Source organism: Papilio polytes, unplaced genomic scaffold (assembly GCF_000836215.1).
Source record: "Papilio polytes unplaced genomic scaffold, Ppol_1.0 DF824069.1, whole genome shotgun sequence".
Taxonomy (NCBI): domain Eukaryota; kingdom Metazoa; phylum Arthropoda; class Insecta; order Lepidoptera; family Papilionidae; genus Papilio; species Papilio polytes.
This window is the reverse complement of record NW_013525135.1, coordinates 1,217,260-1,238,388: the sequence shown is the minus strand read 5'-3', so window position 1 is coordinate 1,238,388 and position 21,129 is coordinate 1,217,260. Positions and strand designations below refer to the sequence as shown.

The following is a 21,129-nucleotide window of genomic DNA, read 5'->3' as shown; positions in this document are numbered from 1 at the left end:
ACCAGTGTTAATTAAAGAAGCATATGCCATTTTATTTCTCAAATACATAGTTCTAGCTTTCGGTGACGACTCTGTTCGCATGGAATTAAAAAAAAAGTGAGTAGCCTATTCGTTCATCCAGATTATCCTTTAAATCTATACAAAATTTCATCGAGATCAGTTCAGTAGTTTAGGCTATAAACCAAACAAACATCCATCCATCTAAAAATTTACATTTATAATATTAATAAGATTGATTACAATGAAAGCAGGAAAAATAAACCATATTCTATAAAATCAGTTTTCATTGATAGGTTTCAATTATTACGATCAAATTGGTTATACAACAATTCCCAGTTCATGAATTACTTAATATCCCATGTATCCTAAGCCTTAAATATAATGTATGCGCCTACGCAGTGTTGAGGGCGCGCGGCAGGCGGCGTGACGACACCGCGTCATTGTGTACCCTGCATTAGTATGCAATGAGCGTGCCCAACGGATATACGTATGTTTATATATAGATATTGTGCCCAACGCCCCCGCTGACATCGATGTCACCAACTTGTATATTGCGAAAATTTTGAACGATTCTTTAAGTCATAAAATATGTAACTCACTAATATATTTTTACTATTATTATCCGATTAATGTAAAGATAGATGGATGATTGATAGAAGATATCTCTAGAATGGTTTAACGGATTAAATTTGGTATAAAGAACATAGTCTGGAAGAACATTTAGGCTACTTGTATTTTTTTAATTAAACGCGGAAGAAGTCGCGGGCATAAGCTAGTAACTTATAATGTACTTATCCGTCCGTAGTATCCGGCTTCATTCAATATTACATTTAATAGCCCAAGTGGAGACGTCTCGTTGGAACTACACGCTTAAGCTAACTTATTTGATTTGAAAACAGTAGCTAATTGACTTGAAAGAAAATTAAGACAACTCGAGCTAACAACACGTAAAAACTACGTCGTGAGGAGCGTTGGCGTTAGCTCGGAGCTATTTTCACGTTTCATTAATTTTTAAATGTCGACGTCTTCGTGCTTGGTGATTATGCAATTTTTGCACGAAAGAAGCCTTTCCAGTTGAAAATTTTTGTCGATATATTCATTGGATTTTAACAAAAAGTATATTGACTTTTTGCCTACGTTTACTTCATACTTTCTTGCGATGTATTTTTTACAAAGATTTGATTCAGGAAGGTAAAAATGTTTCGACAGTTAAATGGTCCCGTACTGGATATTTGTTTTAGAAACCCTTGATTAGTATTCAACAAACATATGCAGAACCTCATATATTACTCCTATGACCATTGTTAAGAAGGGACTGACAGTAAGTTGGCAGTAGATAACGTTGAAAGACACATCAATACAACAAAGTTTTCCTCATGGTTTCGCGTGCTCCATATTCCGCGAATCACTTGGAACGCTGCCGTATTTGTTTAGACCGAATAATAAAAATACTTTTCTAGAACGTTCTTACTTTTGCGGAAACATTGTAAGTAATCTATCTATTTATACATATAATAAAGTTAGAGTGTCTGTTTGTAATATGAAAAGATAAATTCCCGATTTCGGAAAGATGTATTTGCGTTGCTGATAACGAACATTGTATTTTTTTTATCTATCTGTTCCCAAGCCGCGTTTGTTTCGGCTAATTCTTTTTCCACTTTCACTGAAGGGTAGCTGACATAGACGGGCATATTATAGGCTACTTTTTTATCTTAATATTGCGTTGACGAAGTCGCGGACAATAACTAGTGTAGTATAATTTCTTGATACTTATATTTAGGGAGGGTTAATTTCCCTTTATTCCATCAACTGTTATGATATTTTCAAGTATTAATATTGCATGTAAATCCGATTGAATAAGAATTAATAAACATATCTAAAGGTTTAGTTTCGTAAATTCGTTTTTTTTTAGATTATTTACTCTTTTATGCGTTATTCGCACAGTGGAGTTCTGTGTTTGCGGTGTGTGACCCTCCGTAAATCGTTATTTACAATGGATTTCGTTATCTCTTTGCTTTCTAAGTGCCATCAATCAACCAGCTCGATCATTATTCAGCAACGCGATAGTATCGATAACTGCCCTTGTGTTGGTTTTGTATTTTTACCGTTGCGTTCCTATTTTAGATCGAATTCCCAGAAGAAGGATTCAAATTTTAGTAATGTAAAGCAATACTATTTTTTTTATTTAGGACATTCTAAGGAGATGACTATGTTTTGTAGAAAGAGAAGTATTTATGTAAGAAAGAGATGGGATAGAAAAATGAGGAAGATGGTTTTCCGATTGTACTTTGAAAACACAAGCAATGTTTATTAAGTAAAGTATTTGAGATAAAATTAAGTTTCCTATGTATACGTCTGTGAGTGGAATATTAATGAGAATTATTAGTTTTTCCCCGACCGAAATTGTTGGTTTTCCAAATTACCTTGTTACAATTATACCTAAAATATAAAATTAAAACAGGTTTGGATTTAAACCGCAATGTTCACGGACAACAGGCTGTGTTACCGAAACGGAATATTGCTTGTAGGTAATTTCAAGTCATTATCCTACGTTGCTATTTGTTATGTTATTTGGTGGCTTTTCTATTTTAAATTTGAAGGAAGCTGTCTCTTGTCACAGATATCGTGACTTCGTCCACGTGAAATTTAAAAATATAGCCTACATTACTCAACGATACATAGCTTTCTTATGATGACAGAAGAAATCAGCCCAGTAATTTTTAATTTATCAATACATACAAAAATTCAAATAATTCCTCTTTACTTAATTTACTTAATCTAAGGATTGTCTTTATGTTTTTGTACGTGTTTCTGCAGTGGAAACGTAGGTAACATGTTAAAGCGTGCTTGTATCATCAACAATTATTTTTTTGTTCGCATAAGAAATATTACTCAACAACTAATTGCTTGATGTTGTTTTGTTTTAAAACCTTTATATAAGAACAATTAATGTAATTATTCTCATTGACGTTTTGTTTTATTTATTTTGTATTAATTTGTATGTTACGGAATTATTGCATAACGTAAAGGTCAATAGTTTTAATTATACTCACGAATAAATGTGAAAAAGTATACACTTACCGCTGCCCGCGGCTTTATCAAAATTGGTAATTAGCCTATATATTCTCTTAAGGTATCTTCTAAATCTGTTCCAAATTTAGAAGATCCGTTACACCGTTTAGGTCATGTTTAGGCAACAAACATCCATTCATCTATCAACAAAAGTTATTTTGACTTGACTAAAATTGAAAACAAAATGTCCTCCAAAATGCAACCCATCATTATCAACTTGCCCTTATCCCTTATGGAGGGTCGGCACAGTATGTGCTGCTCTTCCATACATCTCTATCAACCGTCATATCTGAATCCACTCCTTTTTTAAGCATATCCTCTTTCACACAATCCATACTTTCTTCGGTCTTCCTCTTCCTTTGTAGCCATCCACATTCATTCTTAACAATTTCTGGTTTATGTTACCATCGTCTCGTCGCATATTATGTCCATACCATGCTAACCTTTTGCTTCTAAATTTCTCCACCACTGGCGCTACTTTCAAACTTCCTCTAATATACACATTCTTAACTTTATCTATTCTTGTTACACCACATATCCATCATACGCAACTGCATGCATACTGCTAAATGCAACCTATGAATAGGAATTATATTGATTTCATTCATAATAATTATAACAAAGACGTCACTTTTAACACAATGAACACTTTGCAAATATTTCTACAGTAAAGTTCATAGTTTACCATAGGAATTGCCTTTACCAAGCTTCAATAGCCGTTACGATGCTAATCAACATTTCGATCTCCATTGTCAGAACTCAATTAACATATTTGTTTTTGTTGCGTTGTAAAGCAGCCTTGTACGGCGCGTTTTGAGATATCGGTCAGATTGTATGAAATCATTGTGACACGTTGTCTAACAAGCAATCCGTTTTGTATAATGGCTTGTAAGGCGAAACTATTTTGCATACCGTATCTACGCTTGATTTAATTTGTTTAAATTTAAATTATCAGAACATGCCCATGAGTCATAGTTTGTTTAACTATAGATCTTTTTATTCCGTTTCTAACAGCGCGCACACCTTTGACTAAACTTTCGCACAACTATTTAGTCGTGCTTTGATTCCTATGAGCTTATATGGAGGTACTCTACTCGATTTTTAGTTGTGCAACTAAACAGTTGAATGGGCTGAGAAACAATCGACAATCGCACAAAATTGTCAAAGGTTTGATAAATCTTCGCGTTGGACGCTAGTCTCTATATAAAAGGGTTGACTCGTATAATTAAAAATGTATTTGCATCACTCTCTTTTACGTTTGATAAGCTAGCCCACCACGATCCAGTCAGCAGTCAGAAGATGGTTCGCGCTAGTTTCATATTTACAGGAAAAAACGTCGACAACTTGTTCCAATCCCTTGCACTATGCACAAGGAACGATGATTCAAACTTTTTCGTTCGAACGTTCGTTTTTATTAGGCCCTAAGGAATTGTAAGCGACCACCCAATGCCTGTAATGATTATTCAATTAAAAATGTATTACTCTCATATTTGGTTACATGAATACTAATGTAAATATTAATAATGATTGCATATGCAAATGTAATGATTACATTTAAGTTCTTGGCACAAGGCCAGAATCCCTTTGTTCTAAGCGTGCCTCTTAAACTGGTCCGCATAATTGAATATTTAATTTTACTTGAAGCATTTTTGATAATGAACGGCCTTTGGGTACATATAAAAACTTTATTATAAACCAGGTCCTGTACTCTTACGTTGGGGCCTGTCCCACCACTGGCTGATAGACGCTAGATAGGTTATAAGTGACGTCACTGTCAGATAGAGTACCAAAATCCGATGTTTCACATATTTTATACGTTGGATTGTTATCTGACTGTTTATAAGAATTGTGGGACATGCCCTAAAGCTCTTACTTGTACAAAATAAGTAGAAATTTAATGTAATTTTTTTATAAAGAGACAATGAACAAAATTTAAACAAAATTGGTGTGAAAATTGTGATAAAGATTTAGCAGGAATCTAGAGAGATTTATTAATTGTCCACATGAAGTCCGCTTCAATATAAACCTGAAGATATTTTTAGTTCTCTTGTGTTAGTGATTTATGACGTCATAGTTATTAAACTATGACAGTATTCGCGAACTGATATGTGATTATATGTTATTGATTTACTTTACGCATTTAATAATAGGTTATGTTATTAGCACGCTATTGACTCATGTTTGATTGGTTCTGTATATAATAACTATGATATTCAAATATATCGAATAGCCTATCCAGTATCGTTGAATTTTAAAACAAATACAACTTAAAGATCATACAAACAGTTAAGGGCCTGTCCCATCACTGCCTGATAGAGGCTTAGATAGTTTAAAATGACGTCACTGTCAGATAAGGGAACAAAATCCGATATTTTCAATACATGTTTTACACGTTGGATTGTTATCAGACAAATTACAATTTAGTGGGTCAGGCCCTAAATGTTATAGAATAAACTGAATTAAATTCATCTGAAACACACGTAAAAATCCTTAATTTAAAAACGAAATAACAAGGAAACGAATATTAAATTCGCCGTATATTTTTTTTCCTTGAAAATTATTGTTACGATTTTCCCGCGCAAACGTTCCAATATGGCGGACACTGACAAGATTAATAACGTTCTCTAATCTGCATCATCGCGACAAGACTATAAAAAAAACAATGTATTGTCTGTGGACAGGTAGATATGTTGATTATTTATAAAATAAAAAAAAAACTTATGTATCTAGCATGTATGTAGCTAGATTAAACAGCGTTGTTTTTATATGTTGGTTACATGTAATTCTAACAATAGAGGCTTCAAGCCAATATAATTGATAAGGGACCCTATTTATTCCCTTACCACATCCCACTATTTACAATTACAAAGGGATAGAAAGCTTATGAGGGTCTGGCTAGTGAAGGGCTATACTTAAAGGGAAACATTTTCTGTACACCTATAGATATGAATAGATTCAATATTATGAATTAAATGGTCCAATTAGATAGAGAAAAAGACATCTATTAAAAACTCAAACAATACATTTCGTTAGTTTCTTTTAATTTCACAATTCTCAGTACTTTAAATTTATTAGTCAATCAAGATATGCGGTTATTGTAAGCAAATTCGATAGCCAAACCGGCTATAGTTGTAAAGGTTACTGCAGCTTGTAGGTTGTAACTGACAGTCGCAGCTACACACGCCCATAAAGCGATTGTGTTGCAGTTATTATGTGAAATTTGTTACTTCATAATATTAACTTGCTCTTATGTTGTGCAAACTAGAATATTACACTTTTGATTTAGAGATAATAAAAGATTCATTTGAAATTAAATCTAATTATAATGTTGACAAATCAAATACGAGTATAATTTAAAATTAGATCTTTTTTATAAAACTTTTTAAAGTTTTCCGGTTACTTTTATTGGTTCATTTGTTTTGATAAGATACAACTTGAATAGAAAAATTAGGTAAATGATAGTTTGCCCTATAACTGCAGTTTACATGCAACATAGTATGTTTGCTACTTAAATCAGTATTTATAAGATTACTTAGTGTCTACACCTGCACGCCTTCCGACACTTGTTTTGTATAAATTATTCCTACGCTACATTCCATAAGCAAGATGACTGATGATACCGTCAACGTAAAGATCACATTTATTGAAGAAAGGCCATTATAATACGACTAGCTGTTCCCGTGCGGTTCCATCCGCTTTATTTAGCTTTTAACGCCTGACTGTTTTTTCCAAATTATTCACCCTCTAAATTAAATCGTGTGAAAATGTATAGCCTATAGCGTGCCGTTAGTGTAAGGCTTTTGATTAAAAAGGAAGTGTGTGTTTGCGCTTTATAATATTAAATATGGTATGTTAAAATAAATAGTGTTACGTAGATTATATCAGAGGAATGTGTTACGCGAGCTATCCACTGTCAGATTTTAATTAGTGTTTATTCGATTTTTCCGCTACTATTTTAGTTGTAGTTCAAATGATGGAACAACTATTCAGTAAGACATAACTACAACGTCTCTTTGTCAATATGCAAACTGTGCAATCAGGGAGCCCTGGTGACTTGAAGCGCGACCACGAATATGACCATGACAAGTATAAGACTGCGGCAAAAAAGAAAAATGTATCTCAGTTCACTGATGTATCATAGTCACACGATCTTTTGTACTATAATCGATATTAACCTATCAATGTAGGCGCGCCTACCTCCTAATATATTCAAACGGACGCATTAATATTTACGTGAGAACTTTAGTCGCTATCGTTAAACATAACAACGGGAAGTAGCGTTATTAATATTGATAATTTCCCGTATATTAAAGGAAATAAACGCCCAAAACCTATGTAACATGATTATTTGTTGTTCCCTTACTGTTTTAAATTCGCTTTTATACATATAGTACTACCTTTTTATACTACAGAGTATGTATCGGTAATATAAATATATCGGCTTGCTGTTTTCTACTAATCAATCGTCCGAATATTGAAAAGATCATGTAAGACTTTAAACTCTAAGTTCCATAAATATTTGACGTCTCTATTTAAATTGGGGCTTACTAAGTAAAGTGCATGAGATTCGTTTCAGAAATTAAATTGGTACCAGCCAATATTTTTAGCGTAACATATTTGATTAGCAATCCTAAGTTTCTAATGATATTTTTAATTTACATACAAAACTTAATACTTCTGAATAACAAGCATAATCTAAGTAGAACATAAGTTAATCAGTGCATAGCTTAGTTCGTGCTGATAAAGCACGTTCAGATAAAGTAAATGACCAACGGTAGAACGACCATTAAAGGGTAAACAGATGAGGTCAGAGTCCGACATTTCAAGAATGCATGCAAATCACCTGCCCACCCGGCGCGGTGCATAGCAATTTCATTGACATCACTTGTTCTATTTTAATTTACTACTTCATACTACAACGACTACTTTAAATAAAAAAAAAACGGCAATGGTGTTAATGTTTCGTCATGCCCATTAGGGGGAGAGTGACACAACACCAAGGAACGGACAAAATAACTTATAGGGAGTCAAGAAGGTGCGTGCGGAGCCGGAACCGGCCAAAAGGTGCGCCCCTTTCGCGATTCGGCCCGTATGACTCGAGAGTCGGTGGGGTCATGGGTGGTGGTGGGCTAACTATGGAAAAATAAAACTTCATAATAGTCTGTATTTTCATGATAAACGCTTCATTGATATGCTATGTTTTTATCTATCCAAATTTCGTCCAAATCCGTTTAGCCGTTCTGGATATGTGGTAAAAAACACCAATAAAATCCGTCAATGCAACCTTTCAAATTTATTACATCACTTTTACTGCAATATTATAAAATAACATTAAAACTAGTCACATTTCTAATTTCCTTAAGTAGACTAACATAAGTTAATAACTTCTTCGTATTAAGTCATGCATGTTGCAAGTCTATGCGGACTGCATATTAAATGATTCTTCCTTACAAAGGCACGGCTTTATTCGGGTTTCTCCCGGATTTGGCCTACAACAGGGAATGATAACTTAGTTATAAGCCAAGGAATTGCTTAAGTAACAGTAAAGAGGTAAAACATAAGTATAAATACATCACAGCGAGTTAAACTATAATTTTCACGAAAAAACATAACGGATTATAGGATAGATTATTAAGATAGATTTAGTTGAAATTCTTATACAGAAGGTTTCCTTCGAGGCCTTCTAAATATTCTCATGACTTGACATACATATAATAAAATTGGAGTGTCTGTTTGTAGTATCAAAAGAAAAAAATCCAGATTTCGGGAAAGATGATGTATTTGCGTTGCTGATAACGAAAATCGCATTTAAATTTGTTTTGTCTGTCTGTCCGCAAGCCGCGTTTGTTCCGGGTAATCTCCGAAACGGCTGGGCCGATTTAGACCGGACTTTCACCAAAGGGTAGCTGATATAGACGGGCATGTTATAGGCTACTTTTTTATCTTAATATTGCGTGGCCGAAGCGTCGCGCTAATAATAAATAAGGGCCGTTCTATTCTATTCCTGGAAAAATAAAGTCATTAAATCGTAATAACCATCGGCACTACAATTTTAAATGTCTATAAAATAGTTCTATTTAATAACATCCTGTGTGATTTATTCAAGTTTGTATTTAATCTGTTATTATGTTTAAAAACAAATTTTATATCATTAGTAATGTCCTCTACGTTCTTACATCCTGGTTTTAAGTCGACGGTACACACCGGATGGTTCTCGTCTGTTATTACGTGTCTGTTTGTTTGTGTGTGTGTGTGCGCGTCGCAACACGCGGCCCCGTTGTCGGTCACTGCACGCTGAAATAGTGATTGCAGGTGTTCTAGAAGGGTTGATACTTGATTTTTTTATCGATATTTTTTTTATTTTATTAGTACTAGATTTTGTTAAAGTCATGTCAGTGAAAACTTTAAAATAGAATTGTGGACTTGATCAAGCAAATTTTCATAGAAAATAAAGTTTTAACATTTTAAAGAATAACAACCAGTCATCGAATGGTTACAAGTCTTTTAATGCAGATTTTTTATATTAAATCAATTTTAAGTGACTACCTTAATTACTACTTAAGGACTCCTAGTGTGACTGCAAGGCTGATTTCACTAGCTATCGATATCGACAATCAATGACTGTCTATTTTAAAGGTCGATAAAAAATACCTATCAAACAACATCCCTTCCCTATTATAACGGTCCGGCCGCGCCAGCACTATTGAAAGTGCAGAATTGCTCCGTAGCGCCGCACTATAGACGCCATTCACTCCCTGACTCCCTGACTCATTGTGGTAATGCTTGCGGGGAACACTACAAATAAAAAAGGAGAGATCAGAAACTGTAGTTTGAATTACTTTTACGGAGTTATAAAGTGAAATGTATTTTATTTGAGCATTTTAGATTATTAATACGTTGTATTTTAAGAAACGTCTTGTTTCATTTATCTACTAGATTTCGCTCGCGCATTCACGTGTAATTAAAAAAAAAGTCCGTCTAGACTTTAGCAAGTACTAAGACGATTACTACTACTACACCGTTCAGTATGAAGGAAGACTTAAAAATTCACTACATAAAGTAATGATTAAAATCAGTGTAAAAATAATCCAAAACTGTTGTAAAACATTTGTAATTAATGATTTGGCTTTGCACAATAAACGTGGAACTAAACCGATGTCGCATACAAACAATGTATTTCTGTAATACCGTGTAATTGCGAAGCGGTTTTTTGCTGCATTACGGAAAATTACGATTACATTGTGAGAATATGAAAAGGTTCATGACATAGTAATTGCGTGTTCAACGCTTAGAAAAAGCTCTCACTAAATGATATTTAAGTTTTCCTTTTATACGTGTATTTTAAATTACTACGTTTATATGCAAAAAAGTCTATAAATAGTAAAGAAATATTTATTGTTATATTATAAGTAATTTAATGGTTGTTTAACTTTTAAGGTTCCCCTTAGTGAACCCTTAGTGACTTAGTTCAGTAAAATAGAGGCGTAATCTCAGATAGTTGTGCGCTTAAGTTAGCCAAGAGACAGGGTTGAAATTAAAAACTAGGGTCCTACAAATAGTAATCAAAGCCTTGGCTTTGCAAGTGATAACCATAATGAAAGGGTGCGTTTGTGTCTCCCTTTTCGAATCCAAGTGTGATGTAAAATTGCCAGACATCTAGTATTTACGAAAAAAATGTTTCCATTTCTCAATACGCGAATACCTTTCAGAATTTCTATCTTTGTATTTGTATTGCAAAATAGCAATTAATACCACCGTAGATCCATTATATACACCATTGTGATTCTTATCAATGGCCCTTGACTTATAAGTTTTATGTTAACTGAATGAACAATGAATTTGAACGTTATTGTAAAGTTAAATAATTACTTTTATAAATCACTAGCTTTCGCCCGTGACTCCGTTGGCGTGGAATTAAAAAAAATGAATAGCTTGTGTTCTTCCAGACTATCTTCTACATCTATGCCAAATTTCATCGAAATCCGTGCAGTCGTTTAGGATACAAACTATAACAAACATCCATCCATCCATCTATCTAAACTTTCACATTTATAATATTAGTGAGATTTCAAAATTATCTATCATTTTAGATACGTTGTAACAGAAGTACAGTTAAAGAATTAAATTCGGTTGCCACTTATAGTAATGTCTGGAAAACTGTCGCCATGAGAGCCTTAACTCATATGTTGTGTCAAGTTTTCTACCAAATTGTGAATATCAAATGACGTAACACCGAAATGGTTAGTAATACATTTTTGGCTGTAATACAGACTCCAATATTAAACATATCTTTTAATGACATCGGGGATTAAAGGTGAGAAGTTTTGTTGCTTCAAAGCATATTATTTATACAACGAAATCTTACACTTTGGTTACAAGCAGTAAATCGTAGTATGCCGTTAACACGACGTTCACAAATATCTCAATAAAGAGAGGAATTTGTTCTCAGCATGGACGAAGTGAACGTGAGACAGATGGGTCAATGAACTCGACTATCACTTTACCTTACAAACGCAATACTATTTCTGTGGTTTGTTTTGTTTTACAAGGATAAGGTTCAAAGAAAACATGTAAAAAAATATGTATATAATAATGGTAATAGTAGATTAATCGAAACTAAAGTTTAGTCACACTATATCTACACTGAAACCCTCACTCAGTTGTCTTTAAACTAACTCTGAGTGTAGTAATTAGATCGTATTAGAGTAACAGTAAATACAACTACGCTTCTTTCTAGTTATAGATAGATAAACTGAATCAATAATACTTTCATGCTAATATTATAAATGCGACAGTTTAGATGGATGGATGGATGTTTGTTAAAATTTGTAGCCGAAACGGCTGAACGGGTTGCGTTTAAATTTGGTATAGATGTAGAGATTAGTCTAGAAGAACACATAGGCTACTCACTTTTGTTTTTTTAAATACCACGGGGACGGAGTCGCGGGCGAAATCTAGTCAATAACAAAGCACAAAATTGTGTAATTTATTTTGTAATTTAATATATAAATTAAGTACTGTTAAAAACTAAAATATTTATCTATACAAAAAGATGTTTGTAAAATATAGTGTATAATTATTGGAATGGTCGTGTGTCCTTTTTATTAATGAAAAATATTTATTTCTAGAATTTGCAAACTTTAGTACTGTTTATTATAATCAATCTTGTTTGATTAATATTCCAATTAAGTTTAGTTTAACGGATTGTGGGAATAGTCAACCTTTAGTGTTTTCCCATAGAATAATAAAGCCTAATTTGTAATTATAAATATATACTAATGTAAGAGGAAAGAATTGTATTTTTGTATGTATTGAAATAACTTAAAAACTACTGGGCCGAATTTAAAAATTCTTTCACCGCTAGAAAGGTAATTTATCTATGACTAACATAGGCTACATTTAATTTCATGCGGGCGAAGTAGCAAGCAACAGCTAGTTATTAATATAATCGTATAAATTATTAAATAGATTTTAAACTAACAGTGTCGAATAATAAACTTAATAAATTAAAAATACAAACAATTTGTATCAGTTTTTAAGAATATTTTTTTAAATTCGACAATGCCAATATTTTTACCCGCGCGTTTAACTAGCTTTACGGTTACGTAACACCGTAAATTATACCCGGAATATTGGTATCGGTTACTTAAGTATTTCTAATAGCTTTTCCCGTGCGGCTTCATCCACATAAAATTAAGAAAATTTATTGCATTGTTTACATTTGTCAAATTATTAATAGCAAATGTCAAAATGACGTGACATGACATAACAAACCTTAGCATTCTTGCTTTCTTGATGATGGCAGCAACTTATGGTCTCTTTCCCACATTAGAGTTTTTATCCAAAACATTTACCCTCTAAGTTAATTGGCGGGAAAACATACAGCCTAAAGCTTGACATAAGTGTAGGGCTTTTCATTAAAGAAAGAATTATTCAAAAATATACTGTAATTGCTGACATCTTAGGCAACAAAGAAGTGTGTGTTTGCGCTTTATTATAATAGTGTAGATTTCAAGAAGTATAATGAAGACAAGAAAATGAGCTAAAAAGTGTACAATTGTATCGGTATGTGGTGAAACCGCACACGCAACACGCTCTGTTAATTGGTGACGCGGTACAAGTAGGTTTGCTTAACATTTCACTAATACAGTTTTAAAAAAGTATTAAATGAAAATATTCGAACATTACCCATCTCTACTAACATTATAAGGAAGGATTTCTATTTTTGCATGTATCGGAATAACTCAAAAACTAATGGGCCGATTTCAAAAATTCTTTCACCATTAAAAAGCTACATTATCAGTCAGTAACATAGGTTATGGTTTTTATTATTTGTTTAATTTCACGCGGACGAAGTCGCGAGCAACAGCTAGTTAGATTAGAAATATTATAACGTATTTTTTAACGAGTTTATTGCTAACTTCAATTGATATTATAAAATAGAGAGATTTTTATTAGTAAACATTTTTTGAGTTAAATTTTAAAGTCCATTTGTACTTTCTTAATTTCAAGTATTCCATTTTCAAAAATCTGTGTCGCTTTTAAGTTTTATATTACATCAATTTTAAAGGAATGTTATACAATTCTATTATATACCAGATGGTGAGCGGTAAACGATCGAGTTTGCTGAATATTACGAAATTGTGCCTACTGTTACTTGTTTATTTAATTCTGTGAATTATATTGCATCGTAAACTAGGGTTGTACGAAAAAAAGATTCACGTTAAACACAAACTTTTGTGTTATCGCTTAATACAAAAATATTCTTTCACGGAATACTATACAATGTCTACCATATGGTAAAAGATTAATATGTTTCTGAGCTACTTTTTTTGAACAAACTTCGTCTCAAAATATCTCTAAGAACAGTATAAGTTTCACTGTAAGAATCATAAAAATTACAAATAATTTTAAGGTAATTTTTTTTAGAACCTAATCATAACGTTACTTATAAACAAAATTTCAATATAAAGTTAAAAAATAAAGACTACAAAACAATTAGCAATAATGTTGGTCAAAACAACGGATGGTCGCATCTAACTTTCACGATTCACGTGTCAAGGCTACAGCTATAGGAATGATATCGTGCCTCAAATCTATTGTGAGCTCGGCAGCAGTTTGTGGGTGAAGGATGAAGGATGGCCGGCTAGATCTTGATTGTATACAATTATTTCCATTGTCATGCAATCTGTCACTAATGGACTTCACTAGGTCGGTAGCTCGGCTAATGATGGTCTCTGAATGCACATTAACTATGTTTTATAAATAAAATGCAAGAAATCCATTCGTAAGCATTGAATGCTATGGTTTAGGATACACAGATATTCTGAGACATTAAATTAAATGGGTTCCCGAATGTAATACATCAAATATTGGATTAGGATTAATAACTCCACACTCAAATCTACATTGGTGTAGAAAGATTTTGAAATATCGATTAAATAGTGCTTTATAGACCGAAGAAAGTATGAATTGTGTGAAAGAGGATATGCTTAAGAAAGGAGTGGATTCAGATATGACGGCTGATAGAGATAGAAGAGCAGCACATACTGTGCTGACTTTCCATAAGGGTTAAGGGCAGTTGATGATGCTTTAATAGTGCCTTATATAATGTTTTGTATCTTTGTTCGTTTCAGGGAGTGCGAGGAAAGCGACGACGCAAAGCAGTGCAAACACGACGAGAGATTCACAGCTGTTGTCACTTCTTGCTGCCAGGCGGCGACAGCTGCTCGGAGGGAGGCTGACTACACACATCAATACCTTAGCTACACTGGCACATAAACCCTACAAGTTAGTATCAATTATTATAGTAACATTTTAATTTTATTATCTAGTATCAACATAGACTAATCATTATAATTTATTTTCCAGAGGGAATACAACATTTGCGCAGCTGGAAATTCGCAACTCGAACAGTTCCATTTTGAAAAGGATTACATTCGATAACTCGAGTAACGAAATATCTCCGACTTTAAGATTAGTTTCTACTGATGGCGGGAGGGAAATACGACAAGATGTGAAACCACACGAAATTCGGCATTTATTTATTCCAAGGATATACCAAGATAACAAAAACAGAGCTGGATTTATAAATAATAGAAGGAAAGATTTGTTTAATATCAACAAAACTATTTTAATTTCCATATCAACTACACAAAGTAGTATAGTTTATGTGCCACCGGATAAAATAGAAGGTTCAGAAAAGGATGATTTAGATCCAGATGAAGAATTCCAGGTAGACGAGTCTAATCATGGCTTGTACTTACTTAATTATTCAGACACAGAAAACGTGACACAGAGCCCTAACAGTATAACCGACGGTGATACATTAAGCAAAGGTAAAGAACACACTGCACCGATTTTAGAATCCTCGACATTGTCAACAGAAAAAATCACAAGTACAACGTCAGCAAGCATTGAGCAACAAAATAAAAATAATAAACCTGAAACAAATGCAATTGCAAATAGTACAGATACTCAAAATAATAGTACCGTCAAAAACGATAGTGAAAAAGATAAAGGCAATCAAACACTATTTATGTCTGATGAAATTTATAACCACTTCAGACCGCTAGAATCAGAATTAAATGATGAGGAAATGGCACCTTTCATATTCTTCGGCCAAAAATTAGGAGGAGGTGTAATAAGTGATAACTTAACGAATTCCCCATCTTTGTCAGCGTCAACAAAATCAGTTAATTTCATAGTACCACCTCCCGAAAAAAGAAAATTCAATTCCAGATATTCTGCAACCGAACGTTATAAGAACATAAATGCAGGAGAAGATGAAATCAACGAAGATATGGATGTGTCAGTCGTCAAAAATGTTATTGAAAAGAATAAAATTAGAAATACCGTTAAAGGTCCTGCTCCAGCTCGTCCGGTTGGTTTAGTCAATGCTTATAGAAAATACTCCAGTACTACACAAACAACTACTAAACCTATAAATACAGATGAATTAAATGTCACTGAACCGATTTTGGAAAATGTCACTCCTAGTTCTGTTGATAATGGAACAAATATTTCTAATAATACGGCAAAGGATGATACAAAGAACAATACGAGTCCGATAAAAGGGACTACAACCGTCCCAACACCGAGAAACTTTACGAGAAATTATTTCAATTTGAGAAGGCGTCCATCAAAAGTAACAACAAGCACTGAAGCACTGCAAATAACTAACACGACCACGGAAAAGTCGTCGACAACTGTCTACACAGCTGTGGTCACGTCAGTTTCTATAACATCATCTATGAAAGGTCAAAATAAAACTGATGGTATAAAAGAATTCGAAAATGAAACTATTATTCCTATACCAAACGACAAAAATATAACGATACAAGAACCTGTTTCATCAAATGTAACTGAAAATATCACAGAAATAAATATCCCTACAACTAGCCCGCCTACAACAATTAAACCTTTAAGACGTAGAATTAGGATAAGAACTACTACAACTGAAAACACGTTGAATGGTATTAACTTAGGTGTATCCTTCAATCCAAATCCATTATTATCTGACTTTACTACTAAAACTTTAGATTATAAACAAGAAACGACTACTGTATCAAATTTACCTGATTTTACAAGTACGATAAGAACTAAAAATGTTTTACGAAGACGAAGACCTACAACCACTACAACTACGACCACAACAACTACAACGTTAGGACCTGTCACAATAAATAGTGAACCACTTATAACTGTATCACAGCTGCCAACAATTTTACCACCTATAACTACAACTTCACACGATGTAGAAACTACACCCAAGCCAAATATTGAAACAACTAAAACATCCCATGAATTGAAGTCTTCAGCACCAGTGCTTATCTCGAAAAATGTGGCTAAAATTACAAGTAATAGAACATCGATAAACGCGACATTAGATAATGAGAACGAAAATGAGTTACGAAACGAAGAAGTGGTTATAGAAGCGGAGAAAGTTTACACAGCGTCATATGTGCTAGCTGGACTCGGGTTTCTTCCTGTCGCAGCTGTAATAGCCTTCTTCTTACGAAACTTTTTAAATAAAAAGATAAAAGAAATCGACACGGAGTACGAAGGATATTTCGAAGATGGCGAGATCAAAAAGGAGTCGCCAATTACACCAGTTGCCCGTCCACCTCTCCCGCCTCCTAGCAAGCCTGACCAAAAGTGGGAATTTCCTAGAAACAAACTACGGTTGCAAACATTGCTTGGCGAGGGAAACTTCGGACAGGTTCGTTGATAAATAAAATCGATAAATGATGTTATAATTCTATCACATTATTTATATTGAGACAATAAATGAGTTTTAATAATTTAAGGTCTGGAAAGCGGAAGCCGATGACTTGAACGGTCATGATGGATTGACGCGACTGGTAGCTGTGAAAACAATAAAGGAAGCAGCGTCACAAAAGGAAAAGCAAGAATTACTGCATGAAATTTACATCATGCAGAAGATTGGAACACATCCGAATGTGGTTACATTGTTAGCATGTTGTACTGAACAAGGTTTGTTATTTTTTGGATTGTTTTAAAATTATCCACCAAGTAAATTATGTTTTTATGCAAATTTTAACAAAATACCCGGATTTATTTTCAACATTGTGACAGAGCCTTACCTGCTGATAATGGAGTACGTGATGTGCGGCAAGTTGCTGACATACCTGCGCGCTCGACGCTCTCGGCCTGACCGCTTCGGAGGCGGCGGTGCGCTAGCCTCGCGCGACCTTACCGTCTTCGCCTACTGCGTAGCTCGCGGCATGGACTACATCGCCTCTAAAGGGGTATGTCAACGTTGATACGTATAGTTTCAATCGACTTTATTTATTCCTCTATTTAACCCTGACATTTCCTACCGGGAATCACTGATACAGTATTATATTTATGTACGTATTGCAGATTGTTCACCGGGATCTAGCTGCTCGTAATGTACTTGTGGACCATAACAAGCTGTGCAAGATCGCGGACTTTGGCATGTCTCGATGCGCGGGTGGTGGCGCGAGGACAGCCCGCGGCGCGCTGCCCGTGCGCTGGATGGCACCTGAGGCTCTGCTCTACAACGTCTACAACCATCAGACTGATGTCTGGGCTTTTGGCATACTTCTCTGGGAGATCGTCACTTTAGGTAACTTTTATTACTAAACTTCTAATCTTCAAATAATCATACTCATAATTAAACTATAGACCACAGATAGAAAGCCCAACAGAAGCACTTGACGCCTGAAACATGTTTATTCTTAAGAGTTCACATTAATATATCAACACCTTGACCATTATCATTTAATTTCCAGGGTCAACGCCCTACGCAGCAATGTCTGGGAGAGAAGTGTTAACCGCTGTCACCGAAGGGTACCGGCTGGAGCGGCCGCCGCACTGCAAGCCGCAGCTGTACCGCGCCATGCACTCCTGCTGGCACGCCGACCCCTCGCAGAGACCCACCTTCGCGTCTCTGAAGGCGCAGTTAGCTGAGCTACTGGATAATGAACCTTCTGAAGGCAATTACGTAGACTTGGACTCTTTCTACCAAGAGTCTTCTGTGTACAGCGATCCATCGGCGATTATCAATGATGAAGACGGTCTTTCCGCAGAGTATGACAGGGAACGGCGATGTTTTAGAGAGTAAGTAGTGTTGTACAATAAAACATAAATTATGAATCAATTTCGCTACTAATACATGTTGTGACATATGGCAGTTAGTCATAGGCAAATATATCTTACATAGAAGCATAAAAAAATAAACGAAGAAGCAAGACTTTAACCAAACAATACAAAAAATCCAAATTGCAATTTCTACTTTGAAAAGTTGTACTTAAAGAGTAAATGTTAGCTTTTAACAATTTTTGATCAAAAATAAATGGTTTTAAAACAAATGTTTCAGATTGGTTCCCGGTCCTGCAAAGTTTGACAACAGAGCGTTTAATCTTCGCGACGAAGAATTAAGAAATAAATTCGGCATCGGGACACCGAGAATGGGCGGTTTCGGTATCCGAGACGCGCCTTTCAACGAAAGAAATTTTCCAGATGGGGAATTCAATGAGAGGAAATTTCCAGAAAAGAATTTCCCTGAAAGAAATTTCACCGATCAAAATTTTAACGATCCGAATTTCGCTGAACGCAAAGATGGGAAATTATCTACATCGAGTTTCCACAGGGAAAGAGAACGAGAGAATCCATTGGTCAGTAGGAACAGCTTTAACGGTTTCCCTCGTGTTGGTGGTACAAGGGAGAACCATTTTCAATTGAACCCTGATGGTCGGAATAAAAGAGTATCAGAATTTGAATGCGACATATGAACACAATAAAACTATATTGAGTTTAAATGCTGTTCTATAACGAACTTTTAAGTTTCTCCAGGATTAAGGACAAAATTTCGGAAGTCGGATTCATTAGAAATTTGAAAATTAAGTGAAAATTTTCATTGGTTAATAACTTTCTGATTTCGTGTTTTGAATATTTTTAACAGTGATAAAAAATTTTGATTATTGGTTTGTTAGCTTGATCATGACAATTTACTTAAGCCTTCGATTGCAATCGATTTCTATAACTTAAGAATTGTAAATAAATTGTTAATTTATAACAGTATTCTTTTGTGTTACATGTTTAGTATATACAATAATAATTGTAAATAAATCGTGTAATTGTGTTCTTTTGTATGATATGGGTGGTAACAAGTGATAAATATTTTTTAAAAGTGTATTAACAATTGTACATATGCACTTTATTGCAATTTACTTCTTATTCCATATATAAAAATGTTATTAAATCACTAACTTGTTTACGTCTATTTTAGATATATTTTTTGATAATTAAATATATATAGATGTTGAAATGATAACTGTTGTTCTAAATCAAAGATTTATTATGTTGGATTGTCAGAGCGTCCGTACATCTGAAACTAAACTATCGTACAACTGTTTAGTCTGACTTTGACGCCTATGAGTTTATATGGAGGTGCACACTACTCCATTTATAATTGTTCAACTAAACAGTTGAATTGGCTGCGAAACAATTGACAATCACAACAGTCGTTCGATAGATTAGTCCAAGGTGTGCGGCCGCTCTAATGGTGCTAAAGATATATGCTATCCCCATATTTTTTACATCGGGCGATATTTTAGCAACGTATATTTTTGTTTATCTTCAAACTGTATGTCTCAGTTCAACATTATTCTCTAGTCTCTAAAATTGTAATACTATTGGATTTTTACAAAATCTGATTAATTGGGTAAGATTGAAAGATTTATTTTATTATAATTATAAGGAATTCGTGAACTTTTATTTGTGTATTATTTTACCCTTCATCGCCTGATAAATTAATATAAGAAACAAACGCTTAACAAATATATTAAAAGTTTATGTGTTTAGTTAAAATTTTGTACAAGAGGGGAATAACTTTGTTTATTCAAAAACTAGATATGTGGGTTAATTATTTATTATTCAATAGAAATAAATATTACGGCTCCTTACCAAAAAATAAACGTCAAAGCAGTTTTTTTTATGACCTATATAATCAAAGCAATAACTTAAAATTTCTAATTTACATATGAATTGACCTACATTTCTATCAGGGTTAAATTAAAATTATCATCGAAATATAAAACTTTTATTTTTTTTTAAATAATACGATTTGGACACTTACTTTACGAAACAAAATTTATCTCGGCTAAGATTATTGGGAAATCATCATCATCATTGTCAGCTATAGGTCGTCCACTGCTGAACGTAGGCCTCCCCCATTGATTGCCACAATGCCCGGTCATGTGCCGCCCGCATCCAGTGCCCTCCCGTAACCTTGACCACGTCATCGGTCCATCTTGCGGGAGGCCTACCTACGTTGCGACGACATATTCGTGGCCGCCACTCCAGGACTCTTCGGCCCCATCGGCCATCCGTTCTGCTGGCAATATGGCCAGCCCATCGCCACTTAAGGTTTACAATTCTTCGGGCACTGTCGGTTACTTTGGTTCTGCAGCGGATCGCATCGTTCCTGACGCGATCTCGCAGAGAGACTCCAAACATTGCCCGCTCCATTGCCCTTTAAGTGACTTTGAGCCGCCGGATGTTGCCCGC

The 21,129-nt window shown here is 34.4% G+C and overlaps 1 protein-coding gene across 1 annotated transcript in view; it reads left to right on the top strand.

The window, feature by feature from the left end:
* Positions 1 to 20,337, top strand: part of LOC106100181 — a 76,183-nt gene extending 55,846 nt beyond the window's left edge. The window contains exons 2-8 of the mRNA XM_013278941.1: positions 14,709 to 14,862; positions 14,944 to 17,293; positions 17,382 to 17,568; positions 17,671 to 17,843; positions 17,959 to 18,184; positions 18,351 to 18,678; positions 18,938 to 20,337. Coding sequence (XP_013134395.1) covers positions 14,709 to 14,862; positions 14,944 to 17,293; positions 17,382 to 17,568; positions 17,671 to 17,843; positions 17,959 to 18,184; positions 18,351 to 18,678; positions 18,938 to 19,352 — 3,833 coding nt within the window. The 3' untranslated portion in view covers positions 19,353 to 20,337. The remainder of the gene's footprint in view (positions 1 to 14,708; positions 14,863 to 14,943; positions 17,294 to 17,381; positions 17,569 to 17,670; positions 17,844 to 17,958; positions 18,185 to 18,350; positions 18,679 to 18,937) is intronic.
* The last annotated feature ends 792 nt before the right edge of the window (positions 20,338 to 21,129 follow it).